The sequence below is a fragment of the Protopterus annectens genome, chromosome 4.part0, assembly GCF_019279795.1.
Source record: "Protopterus annectens isolate FY-2018-M chromosome 4.part0, PAN1.0, whole genome shotgun sequence".
Classification (NCBI taxonomy): Eukaryota; Metazoa; Chordata; order Ceratodontiformes; family Protopteridae; genus Protopterus; species Protopterus annectens.
Window position 1 is genome coordinate 732,516,613 of NC_056733.1, and position 23,585 is coordinate 732,540,197.

Sequence of the window (23,585 nt, forward strand, 5' to 3'; positions counted from 1 at the left end):
TATGTTCTTCGTGTTTCACTGTTGCAGTCATTACATTTGGGTAGATTCCCAAAGCAATGGTTGGGTGGATGGAATTATACAGCATTAGGACCAGCTATAAGGCCCTGCAGGACAGCAGTGGCAAAGCCAGCTCTGGATTTAAAGAAAAGTGGTAAATGGTAATGTTTGGTGAACATAGGAACTGAGCTCCAGGTAGCAGCTTCTAGAATGTCCCTGGTAGGAACACCTCTGAGAAAAGCTGCAGAAGAAGATGTAGTCCTGGTGGAATAGGATCTGATCCCCTGAGGGGATAGTTTTTCCATGCTGCATATAGCAGAAACAAATACAATGGCTTATCCATTTGGAAATGGTTTGCTTTGAAATAGCCTTTCCCTCTGCCCCTGCAGCAAATGCCACCAGCAGTTGTTCAGATTTTCTTTGAGATTTTGTTCTGCTTAAGTAAAATCTAAGTTGTCTGTGTACATCCAATTAATGCAGAATCCATTCCCCCTTGTTCTGTGGATTGGGAAAGAAAGTTGGCAAATGAATGGTCTGATTGAGAGCCACACTGGATACCACCTTAGGCATGAAGGATGGATTGGTCCTGAGAGATAACCTGTCTGCATGAAAAATGATGAAAGGCTCCACTGCCATAAGAGCCTGTAATTCTGAAATCCTTCTAGCTGAAGTGACTGCTAAAAGGAAAGCGGTTTTCCAGGAGAGAATTTTTAAGTCTGCAGTAGCAGCTGGCTCGAAAGGAGGGAGAGTGAGCTTTTTCAATACAAAAATGAGGTCCCAGGCAGGGGTTGGAGCTCTGCTGGGTGGTCAAGTTTCTGGCCCCTCTGAGATACTGCTTTAGCAGAGGATGAGAGAAGAGGGGAGGTTCTGTGTTGCAATGAGCTGAAATGGCTGAGGCATGGATTTTTATGGAAGAAAAAGACAGGCCCTTGTGAAGCGTCTCAGTTAAGTATTGTAAAATCTGAGGAATGTTGGGCACTGCTGTGCTTATCCCTTGAGACTGATTCCAGGCACAGAATCTTTTCCATTTGTCAGCATACAATTTTCTAGTATTAGGCCTTCTCGCCTCCAAAATGACATCCATCACAAGTTTGCTGAGGGATGCTAAGGGTGAATTTAGGTGATTAGCCACGCTGCAAGATTCAAAGTCTGGAGCTGAATGTGCAGAATTTGGTTGGTCTGCTGAGACAGTAAGTAAGGTGTCTGAGGCAGGTGCCGTGGTAGAAGGTGTGACACATTGCGCAGGAGTGGGTACCAGTGTTGGAGAGGCCAGTCTGGAGCAATCAAAATCATTTTTGGTTTGTCCTGTTTGACTTTTAGTAGAACTTTGGAGAGCAGAGGCAGAGGAGGAAAGGCGTAGACTGATAGGTTTTTCCAGCTGAAGGATAGAGCATCCACTTTCCAGGCTTTTTTGTGATGAGTTCTTGTGCAAAATTTGTCCAACTGATAGTTTTGGGGTGAGGCAAAAAGATCTATGTCTGGGCTCCCCATTTGCATGTCAACATGTTGAAAATCCGTGTTTCCAGTTTCCATTTGTGTGGGTCCATGAGATTTCTGCTTAGTTCGTCTGCCAGAGTATTCAACTTTCCTGGCAGGAATTGAGCTTGTAGTTGTACTCGATAGGTCAAGGCCGTGCTCCACAATGCCATGGCTAGTCTGCAAAGGGGGTAGGAGTGTGTACCCCCCTGCTTGTTTATGTACCACATAACCGTGGTGTTGTCTGTCTTTATCATTAATTGTCCTGGAAGAAGGTAGTCCTTCAAGGCTGTCAGAGCATTCCGTACAGCTAGCATTTCTTTTCGATTGATATGAAGGTGCATTTGATTTGGGCTCCATTTGCCCTGAATGCACTTCCCTGCCAGATGTGCCCCCCAAGCATAGTCTGATGCGTCTGTAGTTAGGGTTTGGGCGGCAGGGGGTGGCATGAATGGCAGTCCCTTGTTTTGGTGGCAGGCCTCTGCCCACCATAGGAACTCTAGTTGCAGGCAAGGTATGATAAGAATCATTGTTTCCAGTCTGTGACAATGCTGACTCCATAGACTTTTTAAGTACCACTGAAGTTTTCCCATATGCAGTCTTGCATATGGAATTAGAAGAATGCAGGAGGCCATGAACCCAAAGGCTTGCAGTATTTGTCTTGCAGAAAGCAGGGTTTTTGTGGCCACCTGTTTGAAGTAAGTCACCAAATGAATTTGCTTCTCTGGCGTAAGGAAAGCCATCTGGGCAGTTGTATTTAAGCTTGCACCCAGGAATGTAATTTTTTGAGAGGGTACCAGTTGCGATTTCTTTTCGTTTATAGTGTACCCTAGACAAGTTAGAACCCTTTTTACAAACTCCAGATGGTTTAGAAGAGTGTCCTTGTTTTCTGCCTGAATTAGACAATCATCCAGGTATGGCTATATTTGAATATTTCTTTGCCTGCAAAATGCAATTACTGGAGCCAGGCACTTTGTAAAGACCATGGGTACAGTAGATAAGTCAAAAGGCAGTGCAGAGAACTGGTAATGCAAGTAGCCTGCTTTGAAGCAGAGGTATCTTCTGCAAGACTCCCTGATTGGGATATGTAGGTAAGCCTCCTTTAAATCTAGAGCTGCCAACCAGGCATCTTTGCCTAGCATAGGAAGTAACTGGTGAAGAGTCAGCATCTTGAATTTTGGAATGTCCAGAAAGGTGTTTAGAGTAGATAAGTCCAGGATTGGATGCCATGATTTGTCTTTTCCAGGTACCAGGAAAAGTCTTTAACAGAAACCTTGTCCCTTTTCCTCTTCTGGTACTGGTTGAATAGCCCCTGTGCTCATGAGGGAAAGTACTTGTTTTGGGCCTCTGCCCACTGATTTGGGGGTAGGTCTGGCCATCCGTTTGGAATTGACAACGCGTGGAAATAAAATCTGTATCCCAGGGATACTATATTTAAAACCCATTTGTCCCGGGTTATAAGTTGCCAGTTTCTTGCATGAAGAGCCAGTTTCCCCCCCAAAGGGGTGGCTAAAAGGTAGGCGCTTGGTAATTGTAAAATGAAGTAATTGAGACTGGTTACCATACGCAGGTGTCTTGTTGTTTCCAGATTTGGAAGAGGAGGCACCCCATTGTTTTGTTCTGAAAGTCCCTTGTGACTGAAACCTGGAGCCTCTGGAATGTCTGGGTTTGACTTGAGTGGCTCTCGAAGAAACTGGAAAGGACCAGTTCTTAGTAGGCCAGTGCCTACTAAATCTTGGAGGTTGCACTTGTAAGAAATCTTTCACAGTTTGCATAGATTTAGCTTTATCTTCCATCTTTTTTAAAACTTCTTCAGCCTTATTACCAAAGAGATGGTCCTGTTCTAAAGGAGCATCCAACAATTTTGCATTAACATGATCAGGCAGATTTTGCTCTTTGAGCCAAGCATGCCTTCTTAGCACAGACCCAGTTACAGCAGCCCTGCAAGAGGCCTGTAAAGAATCAAAACCACATTGCAAAGTATGTTTTCCAACTTGTTCAGCTGAATGTAATAAATCCTGTAAATCTTTGTTTTCCACACAGTCTGAAATTAACATCATTTTCTGTTTAAGCAGTCCCATGATATGCTGTTAATATTTTAGCATATGAAATTGACAGTTTAAAGCCCTGATTGCCAAGGTTGCAGAAGTGTAAACCTTATTACCCCATCTATCTAGCACCCTGGAGTTTCTATCAGAAGGGGTAGGATTTTTAGCTGTAGAAGCCTTAATGCCCTTGGGGCCCTGAGAAATGGTTTCAGGATCTGCAACAGGATTTTTGAAAAGGAATTTGTGGGAGTCAGGAACCCTATAGCATCTGTCTGGCTTAAAAGGAGCTGGAGGCAGTGAATCAGGAGCCATACTAGACTCTGAAAAAACATCATCAACAATGTCTAGAACAGGAGGTATAGCCAAAGGCCTATGCTGAGGAAGAAGGAGAAAATCCCTAAGTCTCTTTTTAGATTCAGAGAAACCTGACTTTCCCAGTGGAAATGTTCCCTTAAGGTATGTAAAGTTTCCCCCAAAAAAAAATCCTTAGGAGGAGAATCAGAAGGAATGGAATCTTCTGCATAAGTCCTCATAAGTAGGAATAGACAATTCCTGTTCATTAGAAGAGTCAGAAGAAATAGAATCCTGTTCAGAAGATTCATAATGAAAGTCTTGCCTAGGCCTCTTAGAAGAGGGGGGGGGGGGGGGGTTGGCTACTCCTGATCAGAGTAATTAAATCTTCAAACATTTTGATCATTTGTTTTTTAGGCATAGGGGCCTGCACATGTGGCCCAGGCATCGATTCTTTTAGGCATAGGTCATGATTATGGCCTTAATTTTGAAGATGGTGTTGGTCTAATATACAAATCTGTAGGCCTGAAAACACCCTCAGAAGCCAATGCCTGCACAGTGGCTCCGGATCCATCCAAGGTAGAGACATCCGCGGGTTCCATTATTGAAGCATTTTGCGGCATACCGGACTCCAAATGGGTCTCAGTACAGGCCTGTGAATCAGAAGTAGCGGGTATCAGGGGCTGCGAAAACACCTCACTGAGTACCAGCGAACTGGCAACTGGCTTAGGAGAAGCGTCGTCGGCAGTTTTGGACCTTAATGGCCTGTCTCTGTCTTTTTTCTTTGCATTTTTTTAGGTATTCCGGTAGTCGGATTGCTAGCTGATGATATTTCTGGATAATTAAAGTGTGAGCCAAAATATTTAGAAGCAAAAATGTACCGACGTTTGATAGTGCGTTGATTAAATAAAGCACAAAACCGACAGCAAGGAACATTATGGTCAGGGCCTAGGCAAGGAATACAGTACAAATGAAAATCCTTACGAGGTATTTGCTTCCCACAAGTAATGCAATTATTAACTTTTACTGACATCAGTAAAGAGCAAGAAAAAGTTTCCCCAATGGGGTACTTAGCTTTATAGTTGAAGACTTCGGATCTGAAACTTGAAAATGAAAATTTCAGGAGTTGGCCGACCGGCACTTGCGAACTGCTTCTGCTTTGGGCACCGTGCGGCAAGAAAGACTGATGTAATGGCATCGGCTGCATGTTTTATACCCCTGACGACCTGACGTCATGGAAGAAGGGACAGCAACCGACGCAGGACCCAAGACTTTGTTAATCAGGCTAACTGAGGGCAACCAGCCAGCAGATTACCCAAATGTAATGACTGCAACAGTGAAACACGAAGAACATATGGTTTCCAAGCATTTTACTTCCATTGGCACTAAAAATATCCTTGAATAAAAGTATTAAAACCACACAAGAAATAATGTGATGGTTTAAAAAGGCACCTTTCCTTGTGGAAAATGTGCAGGATGAAAATTTATAGTTAGAAGTTCCCTCAGATCAGTGGTAAGAGATTTAAAGAATAGGGTCCTTTTAGTTGTGGGAGTGAAGGGGTGATATATGGGCTTGGGTATCCTTGTGGAAAATTTTGCATAGCTGAAAGTAAGAGAAGTTTTTCTATCAGACTGAAGGAACATGTTAGGAGCATCAAAAAAGGTAGTGAATTTAGCCCTGCAGCCATACATTTTCAATAATTTCATAGTAGGGATCTATCTGGGTTGCAAGCAACTGTTTTGGAACAAGTATTAAATGATTATACACTTTTATGTGATATAAAGAATACATTAAGAAAAAAGAGACTATTTTTATTTTAAAGTTTAATACTCTTTTCCCCATAGGTCTCAATAGGGAATGTAATTGGAAATGTTTTTTTGTGAGCAGGGCTTTTTAAATGTTTATATTATGTCATTGATTAATTGTATAATTGATTAATGGGGGTGTATATTTAAGAAGTACATGGAATAGTGAAGATTATACTCTCTAAAGGCTTGCTTAGCCGAGGAGCTAGAGATTCTTACGATTTTTTTAATTTAATAAAGTGCACCGTTTGATTGTATCACTGGCCTTCTCATTTTATGTGGTTTTAATATTTTTTGCTTGTTTGGTGGTTACATATCCTTGAATAAAAACCTTTACCAACCTGGGAAGGAGAAATTGGTGCTATCACTCTGTGGGACAGCATGTAATGAAGGACAGGTGAAAATAAAAGAGTCTGGTTTGATGGATGAGGAATTACTCCCTGAAAAGGAGGAAGTTACTCCCACTCTGCCATCCGTAACCTTTATGCTGTAACCTTTATGAATGATCTCCAGAACCCATTTGTCTGACACTATCTGTTGCCAAGGATAAAACTGGAGATTCAGACTTTCTGAGAGGGAAAATGGGCTGCCAGGATGGGGGGGGGGGGGGTGAAGGTCCCTTAAAGTCATTCTGACTTGTTGGCATATCTCTCAACCTCTTAGTGCAAACAATCTGGACAAAGCAAAAAATAATGAGGGACAAAGGCCCAAAAATAAGGACAGATGCTATAAACTTATAAAGTTACTAGAATAATAGGTTTTGCACTATTACATATTTTCTGTAAAATATGAAGTGTGAAACTTAAATGTCTGTTATTTAGTATGATTTAATGACTTCAATGATTTGGCAAACAACCACAAATTTGATGAGAAATACATCAAAATTATGAGGCAAAAATCTTGACAGTTGAGAGGTGTGCTTGTTGGACTGTCCTTCATTTTGAGTGGGGGTCCTGAATTATTTTTGGACCCCTCTGCCATTTCTTCTTCCATGCCTGTTTATCCTGCATTTTGTTGAGATTGTTTATTTTGTTTTTTACCAAAATTGGTTGAGGTGTTAGAGAATCCCTTAGAAATTTGGAGAAGGTGGGCTGAAAAATCTTAGAGATTTCCTGTATCAACTATCCCTTTCATCACACTTTCTGATAACCTCTGCAGCAGGAGAACCAAAAAACAAGTTCTCTCTCTGAAGGAAAATTTAAAATCTCATTTTTTTCATCATCTGCGATGTTCAGAGAATGCAGCCAGACAAGCCTCCTCAAAACAATACCAGTGGCCATAGCCCTGGAAGAAGTATCAACTGAGTCATAAACACACTGTCAAGAATGACCATTGACTTGTACAGTGGAAGAAACTAAATTGTATAAAGCAGATTTTTTCCTCATAAGAGGAAACTGCAGACAAAACATTCCTCATACTTTCACAGTTAGTCAAAATAAACTTTAACATATCAGCCTGACAATTCAAAATTCTGAAAATCAAAGTTGCAAACACATCCACTTTTTTCCCATACGTATCAATATCTTCCCATCCTTATCAGAAAATCAGAAAGAGTATCATTGGACCTAACTAAATATTTTCCAGTGATAGGATTAACTAAAGCTATAGCTGTTGGGTCAGGTTTGGAAAGATTATATACAAACTTAAAAGACTGAGGACCTTTATGCAATCTATCTGACTTTTTAGGGACAGCAAGACAACTGGCAGAAAAATTACAGGCTGTGGCACACACATCCTTTAAAACTGACAGAACTGCAGGACTTGGTGAATGTTCTGGAAATTCTTTCTGTAACACCTCATAATATTTTCTGAGGGACTGAGAAACCTGAGTGTTCTCCCACTGAAAACACTGGCACATGCTGTAAATAGTGTCAGAGAAAGAGAAAACCTGAGGAAAAATCCCTGTATCTGCCCCTTCATCTTCCTGTTCAGATTCATAATCTTGACTCTCTTCAGGTAAAGAGACACCCCTCATTATTTTACCAGAGACCACCTTATAAGAAGGATCAATAGCCTAAATTAAATCTTGAACCAGACCCAGTTATCAATTTATGTCTAAGTAAATCTGAGGAGGGGGAGATACATGTTTAGTTTTTTTTTTTTTACAGAAAAAATGGGACTAACATTGTTATTAATGGCAGCAGCAACTTCCCCAGAGATGGATACCATTCTGACAAAACAGGAAAATCTTTCCTGCTCTCTCTCCCCAGGACCAACAAGAGTGTCTCTCCCTTGCCCACTAAGGGAACCCCAACAGTCACAGAGGACATGGCTAACCCCCAGTCCATAGAGATTGTAGGTGCTACACCAGAGGGCTCCAGGGTAAAATATGAGTGGTGTGAGCAACAACAATGGCCACAGCAGAGTCACCCATTGCTTGCTTAACTTTTTCTTTTTGATGCTGGATAGCAAATACTGGCAAAATTAATTGTCTTTAAAGCTCACTTTTTTATACAAAACCACAATAAAAGTGCTTAAAAAAACTTTGCCAGCCCCAAAAAGTAAAATAAACACAATTTGCCCACAGAAAAGTGGTTTTCAGTTACTTAAAACAACTTTTAAACTGACAGGAAAAAGGTGTGTTCCCATTTAAATGAACGGTACAGTCTTGTAACGGTCCATTAAAACTCAAACTCCTAACTTAAAAATAACTTTTTTTTAAAAAAATAACTTTTTTTAAACAGGAAATTATAAGGAACTATAATAAAAGAAACACTTTTTAAACAGAGAAGGTGTAAAGGAACAGCACAAGACAACCATCAGTCATTGAAAGCCCAAGGAAGAGTGATCTCTTCAACAGTAGAAAAGCTCAGGAATACCCAAACCTGTCTTTTTAGTCAGCTCAGCTCAAGCTGTCTGATGGTTAGGGCACATGGAAGCTATGGAAGGTGGTTGATTGTTATATCCTAAGTAGGATATAACTCATGCAGCTAAGGCTGCTGCAGCAGTGATCAATATGATGAACAACTCTTGTTACAAATACAGGAGGAATTGTTTGTACATATTCCAAGGAACCTATCAGTACCAAAGGAGATAGTGGCATTACCATCAGCTGCTGACCATACCTCTCAACTATACAGATTTTCACAGAATGTTCATACGTTTGCCTCATAGTTTTGGCCCATTTTTCATAAAATTGTGTTTTTTTGGCAAATTAGTGGCAAATCATTAAAAATTAAAGTTAGAAAATAATAACAGACATTTGAGTTTCAGACTTCATTCCCTTCAGAAAATTCATGCTAATGCAAAACCTGTTATTCTATCATCTTTCTAAGTTTGTAAGGGCAATATTTAAAAATTGTCCCTATTTTTGAGCCTTTGTCCCTCTTTTATATATGGCATTGTCGAGATTTCTTGCTCTAAGAGGTTGAGAGGTATGCTGCTGACTGAAGACTTGAGGACTAGACATTAACGGAAAGGGTCCTTCTCTTACCAACCTAGGAACAGGGAGGAAAAGAAAAGAAAAAAAAGGAAAGTAACGGAAAGGAAAGGAAAGTAACGGAAAGTAACAGAAAGGAAGGGAAAAAACCCACCTCAATCTGTGATTTGACCATCTTCATAATTTTCTCCCAGACTACAGGTAAAGAGGGACTGCAAAGATACCTACGTGCAAACAATTACACTGAGAAAAGTCTTGAACTCTCACAAATGAGATAATTCTTTTTTAAAAAAAAATTACTGACTCTGTCTCTCTCCTGGGGGTGGGGTTAGGTACAATTCACATCTAGTAAGGAGACCCCACTGGCTCCTGCCTGTTCTATTGAAAATCCAGAATAGAAACATCCCTAGAAGCAGAAACATCTACCCTTAGAACCTTAGCAGAAGGAGAGAAGACATGACTGGGTGTTTGGGAACCTCAGAGCCTCATGTTTCCTCTTTTGTTTTTCTTGGGTTTAGTTGCAGAATCAGAAGGCAGCACACAATTTAAAATAAAGTTATTTATTCAGTCTTGCAGTGTGATGAACCCAAACTTTTTCACATATCTCACAATTTGCATTGAGGTGATCCACCTCCCCATGTACACAACAGAACATTTATAAAATATTTATTCATTTCTACAATTTAGAGGGGAAAAAACAAGGATAAAAACTGTACCGAGAAAGTTCAAGAATTAAAGCAAATTACCTGCAAACTGGGAGACAAAATGATGATAGGAGCAAGGAGAAAAACTCAAAACTAGTTTACAGCTTTTTAAAAAGGGAGGGATTTCCAGTATACTGACATACAAAATATGCAAAAAGCTGACCTACAAGTCAAAATAGTTTGAATAAGAATAATGTTTTTGGAAATAATTACACTACAAAATGCTGAGTCAGAGCTTTGGATCGTCTCTCAGTGTACACACAAATACAACATCAGGATAGGAAGGAGAAGCATGGCTTACTTGGGAGTTAGGGGAGGAGTTCTGGAGCCTGGAAGAGTCCTACAAGTGCAGAGCAACTGCTACCTGTAGCTGGCCAGTCTTGAGGGTGAAGTGGATTGATTAGATCACTTTAAGATCTACGGCTATTTCTTCTCTTTCAGGGAGTAGAATATATAAAAAAGAAGTAAATATCGGTCACAATATTGTGAGAGTAAAGAACAGGTTAAAATGGATTTCTGTGGATTTTTCTGAAAATGTGAAATAAATGTTCTGTATTTCAGTTTGTACAGTGCACTCAGCTTGAACTCAGTTACCTAACCTGGCAAAACTATATAGCTTGGCATTCATTGTTAATAAGAATGTTGTTGTTTGTCTTTCGGCTTTTCCCGGTTAGGGGTTGCCACAGCAGAACTCCGGTCTGCTAATGATTGGCAGTAGATTTTCACGAATGCCGAGGTGCCAGCTCAACGTTCAACCTTCAACGAAGGCACGCCCATTCATGCATGTCTTTCAAATGCCCACCCAACCGCGGTGAAGAATCAGAAGTAAAATATTTTATCTCTTATAAACTATGTAGCTTTGTAAAATTATTATCTACAAGCAGGTCGAGACGAACTCTTATATGCAGTTGTGTCTTGTCAACATGATACGCAAGATAGGCCAAGGACAAAAAGAGTTATTCTTCAGGAACAGAATGTTTAAAATATGGAAAACAAACTGTCAGCAGACCAGCTTCAAAGGAAACACTTATTATTCTGGCAAATTCTCTAAACTGCTGATGCAGGCAGAAAAGACACTATAAAGATTGGGACTTTTTCTTTTGTATCAGAGACTTTGATTATTCTATTCTTGCAGACCTAAAACTGTAAGCTGAAGTACGTTTTTGATGTATATACCTTTCATTGTTAAGCTAGATGTAAACCTCTTGTGCAGTAAATGAATGTCATAACAGCAGAACTGTCTCAGTGTCTTCATTGAGTAAAGGTACAGACTACCTGAATAGTGTAGTATAACTTTAACAAATATTTCATATGAGAAGCAGATAAAAATGGCATGTACAAGATAACACCAACAGTGCATTTAATAGGATCAATTTTACAGGTGCCCAAGAGAATGAATTGCATAACTGCCATAGCTGTTATAGGGAATTGTGTGATGTGGTGAATAGCAAGCTATCTTTCCTTCTATATACAGGAGTTATCAATGGCCTAGTTGTACACAGGAGGTGGTTTCATCTGGAATGCTAGTGACCCTGCTTTCATTACTAGTTCAGGTGATAGATGGCCTGCTTTATGGTCATGCGAAGTACCATTTCCTAGTTTGCCTCTCATAGTAGATGGAGAAGTTGTACTGCCAAACAGCTCCTCAGTTTAGACTTGAAGCATTTGCAGCAGGCATGTGCAAGGAAATGAAGGGACTAAAATGAACAAAACCATCAGCAGGACATGTGAGAATCCACATCAATAGGGGTTTGATACTTATTTATGTGAAAGCTGTATTCAGACTTTAGCGTGCTGAGTGCATCAAGCACACCTTATAATTATAACAATAAAGACAACAGAAGCTTTCGGATGTACCATAAAAAAAACAAATCTGAATTTCTCTCTTCCTCGTGGACAGTAGTGCTGACACAGAATTTTGGTGTTTTTCCATGTTCTTTATTTGCACTATTCCTGATATTACCATATCTTCATGGCTAAGGCTTGTAATGACCAATTTAAAACAAGAGGCTTTTAATCACAGAGAGGGCAGTAATTCTGTGTAATACAATACTTATAGAAACTATGCAGTAGCTGAAGTTGTACTCATTATCTGCTTTTGTCTGAAACAGACAAAGCCATCTACACTTTGTATGGTTTTCACCTATTGCTCCTTACAATTGACTAGCACAAAGCATACCCACTTTGCTTCATGCTTTCACAGAATGTTTCCAAACTCTCCTCCTGTATGATCTATTTTAAGGAAATCCATGTGTGCAAAAATGCTGTCTTGTCAAAAGGACATGGAGTTATATGAATTTATGATTTTTACAAAAAAGTCCTTACCTTGTACATGAATCCCAGCACAGCAATTCCATTTTTGTCATTTAATGCGTCAGCTACTGTTTGATATTTTAGATTCACGTGGACAATATGAAGCTAGAGAAATAAAGCCAACATTTTTAATTTCTCAAAAAAAATCAGCTACTCATTTTCATGCAGTTAATATCACAAACATTTCAAAAGAGTAAGGAGATGATTGTCAATGAGAGTGGCAGGAGGGTACACAGTACTCATGCAGAAATGAGAGTGGCAGGAGGGTACACAGTACTCATGCAGAAATGAGAGTGGCAGGAGGGTACACAGTACTCATGCAGAAATGAGAGTGGCAGGAGGGTACACAGTACTCATGCAGAAATGAGAGTGGCAGGAGGGTACACAGTACTCATGCAGAAATGAGAGTGGCAGGAGGGTACACAGTACTCATGCAGAAATGAGAGTGGCAGGAGGGTACACAGTACTCATGCAGAAAATAAAGTCTGCTGTTCTGGAAACTGGTAAGCTACAAAGATTTGCTTAGACTGCTTTGGTTCTGTCCAGTACTGAACATCAATAGCTTTAACTAAGAAATACAAATAAGGAATGCTCACCCACAATTTAAAAATAGTGTGTTGAGGATTTTGAAGATTGCATTTACATCTGCTGCCTGCTCAGTTTAGAACAAGAGTCTCAGTTCTGAATTTGTCTGTGTGGAGATGTGCCCTTCCTTGATATGGAAAGAAGCAGTCATGGTATCATTTGCCAAAGGAGGGAAAAGATCCTTTTGGTCTTGGGTCATATAGACCCATATCAATTCTAAATCATGACTGCAAAGTGTTAATGCTGATTTAGGTAAAAAGAATGACAAAAACAGTGTTAAGAATAATACATCAAGATCAGTGAGAGTTAGAAAAGGTAGGAGCAAACATTTAACAACATTAACAGAATCCTTACGACTCAAAATAATACACCAGACAATAATAATATATTAAGGTTAATAGGCCAAAAAAGTATTTAGCAGAATGAGTTGGGATGTTATAAAGAGATCCTTTGAGGCATTTGGGTGTCCGCAGACATGGACAATATTAATATTTAATACTTACAGAGGAGCTCAATCTAGGGTGAAGTGCTCTGGTGAACATTTAGCCTTATAAGGGGAACTAGGCTTAGACTGGGGGTCCAGTTTTACTATTACTCTTTGGTTTATATTTATAAGCATTACTAGGAGACATGCATGAATGGGCGTACCTTCGTTGAAGGTTGTGCATCAGGGCCGGCAACTCGGCACATAAAAATCTACTGCCAATCATTAGCGGACCGGAGTTCCACTGTGGCGACCCCTGACCGGGAAAAGCCGAAAGACACAACAACTAGGGACATAATACTGTCAAATATAATTTGACAGAAATCTTAAAATGTTAATGAGAAAATAGCCCTTTTTGAAGACAACATAATATTCATTATATGTTACCAACCTGGAAGGTGATACACAAATTTTATTTGATAAACTAAAATAATTTAATAGCATAGCAGGATATAAAGTAAATGAAGCAAAAACAGAGGCTATGGTATTATACCTCAGCACATAACTTGATGCAGAAATTCCACTTTTTGTGGGGTCACTGCAAAATAAGATATTTGGGAATTTGGTTGAAATGGGATGTTGAGCAAGCAGCCAAAGAAATATAGGAATGAATTACTCAAAATATTTATTTATTTACTGAATTTGTTAATCAAGGTAGAGCATTAATCAATTCTGACCAATTTCAGTCTCAGCCAGGGTCAATAAAATGGCCACTCAGAGTACATAAGATAACAAAAACTTGAACTGACATGAGCAAAATACAAAGAATTGTGTGGTGATGTAACTGCAAAAGTACATAAAACAGACAAGTGAGAGGATAAAATACACTGATATCAATAAACATTTAAGCACAAAGCTTACTTTACATTTTGGAAGAGAGCACTATGTATAACACAACAGTTAGGGTAAAGGAAGGGATGTTAGGTGATTTAGATCACATAGTCTGTGTTATAAATAAAATAAGATTATGAAGATTGTTATTCGTGGGCACTGACAATAAGATACAAGTGATCAAGATGTTTTTGGGCCTGCTTATTCTTTATCTAGGTCAGCCATATATGTATCAATTGAAAGATCAGATATGGAAGAATATAAAAAAGAAAATTAAGGAGTTTCGTTGGATAACAAAAGAGAAAGTGTGTAATATAAAAAATAATACTGACAAGGGAACAGGGTGGTTTGAGACTTCGAGATTTGGAGGTATACTGTAAGTGCACGCAACTCAGTTTAACATATTTGATTCAGGGTAAGGAGTATATACCCAAATGAAATTATTGGATGAGCAGAGTGTTCAAAGACTTAACATTTGGATCACATGTGGGCATTTGGGCCAATCTAGAAAAAGAGTAAAAAGAGTATTACCTTTGACCTTATTCACATAAAAATATTAAACAAATCCTTATGTTAGAGGAAGGTAGAACTTGGAAAAATAAAATAACACCAACAAGAAAGATGTAGAAGAAAGTGTAGAGCAAAGAATAGAGATTTTGGAAACAGATGATAAAAGGGGATGAGGTGCTAAAATGGGATGAAGCTAGACAAACTTTTGTATTTTTGAACTCAGATCAACTTGCATATACAGGTCTGATGTCAGTGTTCAAGGAAGATACATGGAGATTGGCTGGTAATTTTGTTAAACCATAAATAGTAGATTTTATAATTGACAGACATGACAGACAAAAAAAGTAATACGTACACTTTACGGTACTTACATATTATCGCAACCACACATTGTCAGCTTTCTCTCCGGCCATTTAGCACATTCATGTTCATATTCTAAAGCGTCTAAAGCGTACTTACAGCTACCGGAATGACTGTGTCTGGTTTGGCGATAATGTGGAGGAATGTATGTTGCACCTGACGTGGTTTTACCTTGGAGTATTTCCCCCTGTTGTGAAGTATATCAGTCTAAGAGTCCAGAAGGTTTAGGACTTTTACTTGGAAATGTTTGGGTAAGCATTTTTATACCCCAAGTAGACGTCAGAGGACTTTTCCTCTGAAAGATAACAAATGCTAGAGGTGTGATGAGGAAAAGAAAGCCAAGTAGGAACATGTTTTTGTGAATGCAATGAGTTGGCAGATCTTAAAAATTCCCTACAGAGTACTTTAACAGAAATGTTAGGGAAACAAATGTTTGTAACTAAGGAAATGATTCTTTGAGCTGTGATATCATCTGAATTAAGTAGATGCACCAAGAGCTTACTAGGTTTAATGTTATTAGCTCAAAAAAGTCACTAGAAAATAAAAATCAAAGTATATTCCCAATGTAAAATAAGTTTTGGATAATGTTCAGGAGTTAAAAGAATGGCAGGTGGGACCTTTAGAAAAAGGAGGAAGCAGATTTCATAAAAAGGAACAGTATAAACAGAACAATGTCCAGGAGGAGGAGGAAGGAGGAGGATTAAGGCACGGCTGAAACTGAGCAATATACATAATGTTGGAATGAATGAAAAAATTGTTAAAAAGAAAACATATATGCATACTGCATGAAAATACCAATAGAAACGGTTATGTTTGTTTTCTATTAATGTTTGCAATCCCATGTTACCATTTAAATTGTGACAATTTAATAAATCCTGAACACAGCTTAAATTAACAATATCTGCATTCTTATCCTGACTTATTCAATGACAAAATATTACATAAAAAATTCTCAGGATATATACTTCCAACACAATGATTTACCCATCCTTTGAATTCACAACTCATCATCATCATCCGCCCCCTTTTCCCATTTTCTACATGGGGTCGGAGAGCCGTGTTAACTGTTGCCATCTCTCTCAATTCAATGTCACACTCCTGCCTTCTTTGACACTCATGCCTGACTGTCACAGATCTTCTTTCACACAATCCATCCACATTTCCTCTTACCTTCTTCCTGTGTGTCCCAAATCTTCTTTGCCAGATTGTCTTCTGCTTTTCTTCACATGTGCCCAAACCACTGTAATCTGCTCTATTTCATTTTTTTTCTGCAATTGGATCTACTTTGGCTTCTGCGCTTATGTTCTCATTTCTTTGTCTGTCCCACAGAGTGCATCCTACCACCCTTCTCAGGCAGTTCATTGCCATCACCTCTAGCTTCTTTACCTGCTCTGTCTTTACTGCCCAGGTTTCTGTACCATACAGTAGTACTAGTCCCACCACTGTCTTGTACACCTTACTTTTCAGCTTCTTTGGCAGTCTTCTGTCATAGACTTCACCTGATACTCTATGCGTTAACTGCAGCTCCTTTGATTCTAGCTTTGACCTCTTCATTTAGGCTTCCCTTCTTCTCAACCACTCCTCCCAGATACTTGAAGCTATTTACCTGTTCCATTATCTTACCTTCTATCTCAATTCTCAGCTTCTTCTGATTTCCACAGTTTAATGCAATTACCACTGTCTTATCTGTGCTTAGTTTCATCCCATGTGCCTTCAGTTTAGCACTCCATTGTTCTACACTTTGCTGAAGTTGTAGCTCAGAGTCTGCCTGTAATGCCACATCATCTGCATACAGCAGCTTTGTTGATCTGTCCCCTCTGACCTGTTTGCTAATGTAGTCCATCACTAGTATGAACAACTGTGGGCTCAGAGCTGCCCAGCTGGACTCTTTCCTCATTTCTAGCTTTTTCTCAACTATCTGTCTCACTACAAACATCGGGTCAGTTGTGCTGCCTGATCTGAATCAGAACTGCTCATCTACCATCTTACATTCTACTACTCTGCATATCCATTTATCAATCACCCTCTCTAGAGCTTTCATGCAATGTGATAGGAGTTTGATTCCTCTGTACTGCCCACAGTTGTGGATGTCCCCTTTGTTCTTGCACACTGGCATGAGCATGCTTATTCTCCAGTCATCTGGGATACACCTTTCTCTCTACACTGCTATGGTTACCCTCATCAGCTATTTCTCCCCTATCTCACCCAGCACCTTTAACATATCTGCTGTAACCTCATCTAGACAAGCTGCTTTCCCCTCACTTCATCTTCCTTAGTGTGGTTCTTACTTCTTCTAGGGTGGGCTCCACTTCTTCTTTCATCGTAGGCTGTTTCTGGGGCAGTACAGCTTCTATGGGGTTTTCTTCATTCAGAAGCTGCTGGAAATACTCCTTCTGTCTGTATTTGATGCCTTGTGGACTGGTGAGCAGGTTGTTGCTGGCATCCCTTAAGAAGGGTGTCTGACTATCTTCTTTATCTTTCTGTCTTTCCCTTGCAACCTGATATAATTTCTTTGTGCCACCTACTGAGTCAATTTCCAAAGTTGGTAGAGTGTCTCTGATGCCCTATTTTTTGTTATTGCAACTACTGTCTTAGCTTCTTTGTTAGCCAACTAGTATTCCTTCCTAGCCTGGTCAGTCTTTTCTATCTCCCACTTTTTCCTGCACTCCTTTCTTTTGATGACTTCCAGGACTTCTGCATTCCACCACCAGCTTTCCTAATGTACCTTATTTCCATACCTGACTCAGCCACATATCTTTTCTGTAGTCCTAACACATGCTGTTTTTAGGTGCTGTCATTCTTCTTCAGCTCCACCTATTTCCTCTTCTAGAGCCCTGAGTAATTCCTTGAACTGTTGTATCACCAGTCAACTTCCAGGTCTTCAGCCTGGTATCTGTCCAACTTAGAGCCTTCTCTGATCACTGCTTGCAGCTGATTGTGGAAACCAGTGGTGTACACTGAGGGCTGACTATTTCACCGGGGGTGATTTTGCAATCATTGATTCTTCCCCAGTGCCTTTTCCTTACTAAGAGGAAGTCAACCTGAGTTGCATGCTGGACACTCTTGTATGTGATCTTGTGACTGTCTTTCTTTCTGAACCATGTATTGGCTAATATCAAGCCATTTGCTAGACAGAAGTCTAGAATGGTCTCTCCTTCTTTATTCCTGTTGCCCCACCCATGTGGACCCAGGCAGTCCTTGTATCCTGTACTGTATGTCCCAATATGTGCATTCAAGTCACCCATTATCAACATCAATTCATCTTGTTCTGCTTATCTAGTAGGTCCTGCAACTGTTGCCTGAATGCACTCTTTTCCTCACAATCACAACTCTGCTGTGGGGCATATGCTGAGATTATGAATACTGCCCTACCATTACACTGGAGTCTGATTGCCATGAGTCCATCACTAATTCTGATGATATCCCTGTCCGTATTAAACCAATGGGTGATCTCCCAAAAGATGGAGCTTGATGAAAGCCATCTTTGATGTTGAAGTTACTTCCTTGAGGAAGAATTATCCTATTTGTACTGGAAAATCTGCAGGAGTATGTTACCCCACGATATTTTTCTTGTCCCTAACAGAAAATGTTGTCCATGCATTATCTTCTTTTTGTTTTGTTTTTTTATTATCAAGAAACTTTTGTATGGCTTGCAAGATACAAACAGTGAAAATGATTTTAGTCCCTTTTGTTTTATACACAGGTCAGGCATATTTTATCCACCAGAGGAGAAGTTGTGGAAAGCAATTAATAAAGAGTTGTAAGATTTTACCTAGGTGGGGAAGAAAGCAAGGGTCAAGAGGGATAAGGTGATCCTTCAATAGAACAAGATGGTTTGGGATTACCTGACTTGAAGGGATATTTTAGAGCTACACAGTTAAGGGTGATATACATAACATAAGGAGAAATCTATAATTCAGAGTGGAGACGGATGATGATGTAGTGGGGGGATTCAAGAAATAAGCAGAGAGTGAGATTTTGAATGCAGATCCTTAAAGAAAATAACAACAGCCATACAGAATATTGTATTCAGAAACTAGCTGAAAGTATTCTAAGTACTAAGCCAACACAGAAATGGAGAAAGGAGATTCTGCCGATAGGGGTGACTGTAATTAGACGTACAGAGAATAGACAAGAGTGGGCTGGAATTTACTGAAGAAAAATGGCAAATGAATCATAGTACTGGCAGCAAATAACTAGAGAGTGAAAGGTAACAGAATGGGAAGAGACCAGTAAGACATTTGGACTGCAAGCTACGGACTATTTTCCTTATCAGAGATTGATATCAGAGTATAAACAAAGAGGAAGTGATAGGGGAATCTTAAGTGAAAGACCAGGTCTATTAGAGTTTTTAGTTGAATCTAGAACAGAAGCTGCTGTTAATAAGGGGATAATTAGTAGGGCATATAAAATATTGCACAATAACTGTAGGAAGCAATTCACAAGGAAACAATGGGAAGAACATATGTTGTGTTGTCTTTCGGCTTTTCCCGGTTAGGGGTCGCCACAGTGGAACTCCGGTCCGCTAATGATTGGCAGTTTTTTTTTTTGTTTTTTTTTTTTATGGTGTTGAGTTGCCAGCCCGACACCCAACCTTCAACTAAGGCACGCCCATTCGACCGCGGGAAGGACATGCAGACTCCACACAGAAGGCACTCCCAACCCAAGCCGAGAATCGATGGCTCCTAAATATGCAACAAAGTCTAGAAGATTTAGAATTATAGCTTGGGAGAATTTGCATAGATATTTTTATACCCCAAGCAGACTCCACAAAGTTTTTTTCCTCAGGTAGATGGCAAATGTTGGAGGTCTGACGGGGAAGAAAGAGGTAACTGAGAACACATGTTTTGGAAGTGCAATGAGTTGGCAGACTTTAAAAACTCCTTACAGAGTACTCTATGTCAAAAATATTGGGTGAGCAAAGGGGTTTTATTAAAGAAATTATTCTTTTGAGCTGGAGCGGCCTTGTTAAGTTTAATTCTGATGGCTGATAAAAAGCAATTGCTAGAAAATGGAACCCAGGGACTAAACCAAACATATTTGAAGTAGTTAATATTGTAACAGAGGTAGAAGAACTGGAAGTGGGGCCTTTAGAAAAAGGAGAGAGCAAATTACATAGAAAAAAATGGAAACTATGGCAATAATACATGCATAATACTGACTTGAAGGAGAAGTAAGATTTTAGGGAAGGTAGAAATTGAGCAATTTATGTAATGGCGGCTTAGAAATAATTGTACAGAAGAATATATGTGATGTATAATACTTGTAACCGTGAACGTGTTAATATGGTTTGTTTTATTTTATACAAAGGTATGTTTACCTATGCCATGAATGATAATTTAAGAAAGGTGTTAAATAACAAAAAATAAACTCTTGCAGTTGACTAATGTTAAATATCAAACTGATCCAGTACTCAGTGACTGGACTGTAACTTTAAAAAACCTCAGAAACAACTCAGGTTCAGTAAAATCAAAATGAACCTTTAAAAGACTCACACTCCACGTTCCTAAGCACCCTGGAGAATATTAGGGCCCAACCTAACAATCTCATACTGGGTGACTTCAACTACCCCTCCATTAACTGGGAAAATTACTCATGTACCAATATACTTGCCCAACGTTTCCTGGAATTCATTAATTCCAATGCCTTCAACCAGCTTGTTCTTACCCCCACTAGAGGTAGCAACATCCTTGACCTGGTCATTACTAACATGGACGACCATGGCTCTACACCAGTAGTCAACTCCTCTCTGGTTAGAGCTGAACACAAACTAACCACCTTGGAAATCAACATCCCCCCCCCCCCCCGCAAAGGTAACCAACATAAAAAACGTCTCCAAAGCTAACTTTGGGCTCCTAAAAACAGAGTTGGCTAACTTCATGGTACCCATGCAAATGGAGAATAGTTGCATGACTGCCGAATCATACACCAAAGCACTGTACGAACATGTACACAAATGCTTGGATCTTGCCATACCTAAAAGAACCAACATGCTCTCCTCCAAACAAAGGAAGCCAATCTGGTGGTCCCATGCAATAAACAAACTCTACAACAGAAAAAGGAAACTGATGCGGAATAAGGTGAAGTCCCAAGACTGTAAATACTCCCTTATCAGCCTCAACAAAAAGTTGAGATCCCTCATCAAATCCTCTAAAGCTAGCTATGAAAACAGAATTGCAGCAGATAGTAAAGACAACCACAAGGCCTTCTATAGTTATGCAAAGAATCTCCATGGCAATACCCAGATTTGGTCTGAGCTACTGCACAATGGTACCTCATATACCGAGCCAACAGATATTGATAATATACTGGCAGACAGATTCAGTGCCAACTTTACCTCCCCCCCCAAAGGACCAGTCACAATACCAGTAGATTGCCAGGCACCCAGTATTACTGCTGCACAGGTTAAAACAGCACTGTCCAAGGCCAAGAATACAGCTTCTATGGGACCTGACAATATCCCTGGCTGTGTTCTACATGAACTACAGAGTGAACTGACACCTCACCTGTGTGCCCTGTTCAATCACAGCCTCACCTCAGGCTTTGTCCCTACCAAATGGCGCACTGCTACAGTCATCCTTCTCCACAAAGGAGGAGCGACTACAGACCCTGGGAACTATCTCCCCATTAGCTTGATGAGTCTGATATGCAAAGCTATGGAATGCATCATCATGGACTAATAAACAAGGATATACGGAATCTACAAACTCTGGATCCCACACAGTTTGGTTTTGTGAAGAGTAGATCATGCCTGCTCAACTTGGTCAACCTATGTGAGTCAGTCACCAGAGCTGTGAATGAAGGCAAGGTGGTTCATACAGCCTACCTTGATCTGGCCAAGGCCTTTGATACCATTCCCTACTCAGGAATCAAAGAAAAACTCACTAAGATAGGCATCAACCCCTATATCACTAGGTGGGTTGCAAACTGCCTCACAGGTAGAACCCACAGTGTGAAAGTAGCTGACTCCATGTCAGACTACCGACCAGTCACGAGTGGAGTCCCACAGGATTTGGTCCTGGGTCCTCTCCTGTTTGGTATCTACTTCTCTAAAGTCCAGACCAACACGAGGGGACTCTGGCTGACAAAGTTCACAGACAATTGCAAGTTGGGAGCTATTATTAACTCCCCAAGTGCTGTTGACATCCTACAGAAAGGCCTCACTTAGACCAACGACTGGTGTCAGAACCATGGGCTTAAGCTCAATGCCAAAAATGTGTCATCATCCCCTTTGGGAAAAACCCGCTTCCCATGAATTACCACATTGATGGTAGTCCACTCAACACAGAAGGCGTTATAAGAGATCTGGGAACACAGGTTGACAGCAAACTCTGTTTTGACCACCATATTGCCACTGTGGTCAGAAAGTCCTTCTATGTACAAAAAACAAGTAATCTCCGTGGTATCCCTGAAGTCTCAAAACAACCCACTAAAGTGTAGTGGGTCCAAAAACAAAACAGTGTAAGAAACTTCTCTGTGTGGAAGATTTTCAGTCCATATATCTCTAGTTAATCACTGTATATTAATCAGATCAGACAATAGTAGTAGAAGTAGCGAACCTAAACTCGTCTTAAGTCAAAACAAAACAAAAAATATAATAGAAAATATATAATTGTACAGCATTACTAAGAATTCGAAAGTAATCCAAACAAGGCAGGCAGTCTGTTTCCAGTCGAAAATCCTTTATTACGTACACAGACAAGCGATCCAAGTAAAACAAAAATAGAGTAATAATTTCCTCACAAGCTTTCTAAATATATATATATACTTTTTATCAGGCTTGGGAGTGGTTTATTGTGCTGTAAAACAAAGTGTTGTTGGTACACATGTTAAATTCACATCATTTCCCCCATCAGTGTGACATTCGAGCTGGTCCTGCCCTACTTAGTAGCTGTCATAATAATATAACCCTTATGCACTTTAAATAAATTTTATAATGTTATGGTACCTCTTATTTAACCAGATTATTAAGTAGATTATTAAGTCTGTGATTTTATCCAAGACAATATACTACATGGCTGGAAATTTATCAACCTTAGTTCATTTGGCAATCAAAAAATATATATAAATATATATACATTACATTTTGCATGTAAAAATCAATTTCTATTTTCATAACCTATTGTTAACAAAGATCACTTTCGTCCTTCTAGACTTCTTCAGGTCTGTGTACAAGAACCCTAAAAACTATCTATAAAAATATATATAATTGTATAATTAGTTAGTATTGTTATTACACATAATTTTGAATAAAGTAGAAAAAAGAACCAGAAAAAAATGTATGTATGATGATGGAAACAAAATATACACTTAAATTACAACGGATTTAAAATGGTACTTAAAACCAACTGGTAGAATAAAATAAAATAAAATCAAACACAATTAGTCATGTAAACAATGTGGCAATTTTCTAAGTTCCAGTGCACTTCTAATTGAACAGTAGTAGTTTAGTCCAGGCTTCCTAAAACCCCCTTCCTGAAGTTTACCTCTTCCCATAGTTATACTTCAACCACTTTCTTAGATATGCACATTTCCAAGGACACCAGCAATAATAGAATCACCACTGATCTATTCAGAAAACCAACAAGGGTTAACTTATTACTCCACAGTAAAAGTCTACATCCTACAAAAACCAAGTATAATGTAATGAAGTCCCAAGGCTATAGATTAGCTAGAATTACCACATTTTTGAGAAACCTGAACAACTTAGAAAATGATTTTCTAGTGAGAGGCTATGAAAGTCAGATGTTAAAAAACATCCTGGAACCCACTATAGAACTATAAAGGACTGAAGCACCTTC

General features: G+C 39.4%; 1 protein-coding gene across 1 annotated transcript in view; it reads right to left on the reverse strand.

The window, feature by feature from the left end:
* LOC122799560 (carbonic anhydrase 15-like) overlaps positions 1 to 23,585 on the reverse strand; it is a 346,265-nt gene that overhangs the window by 62,733 nt on the left and 259,947 nt on the right. Inside the window, exon 5 of the mRNA XM_044068693.1 lies at positions 12,027 to 12,119. Coding sequence (XP_043924628.1) covers positions 12,027 to 12,119 — 93 coding nt within the window. The remainder of the gene's footprint in view (positions 1 to 12,026; positions 12,120 to 23,585) is intronic.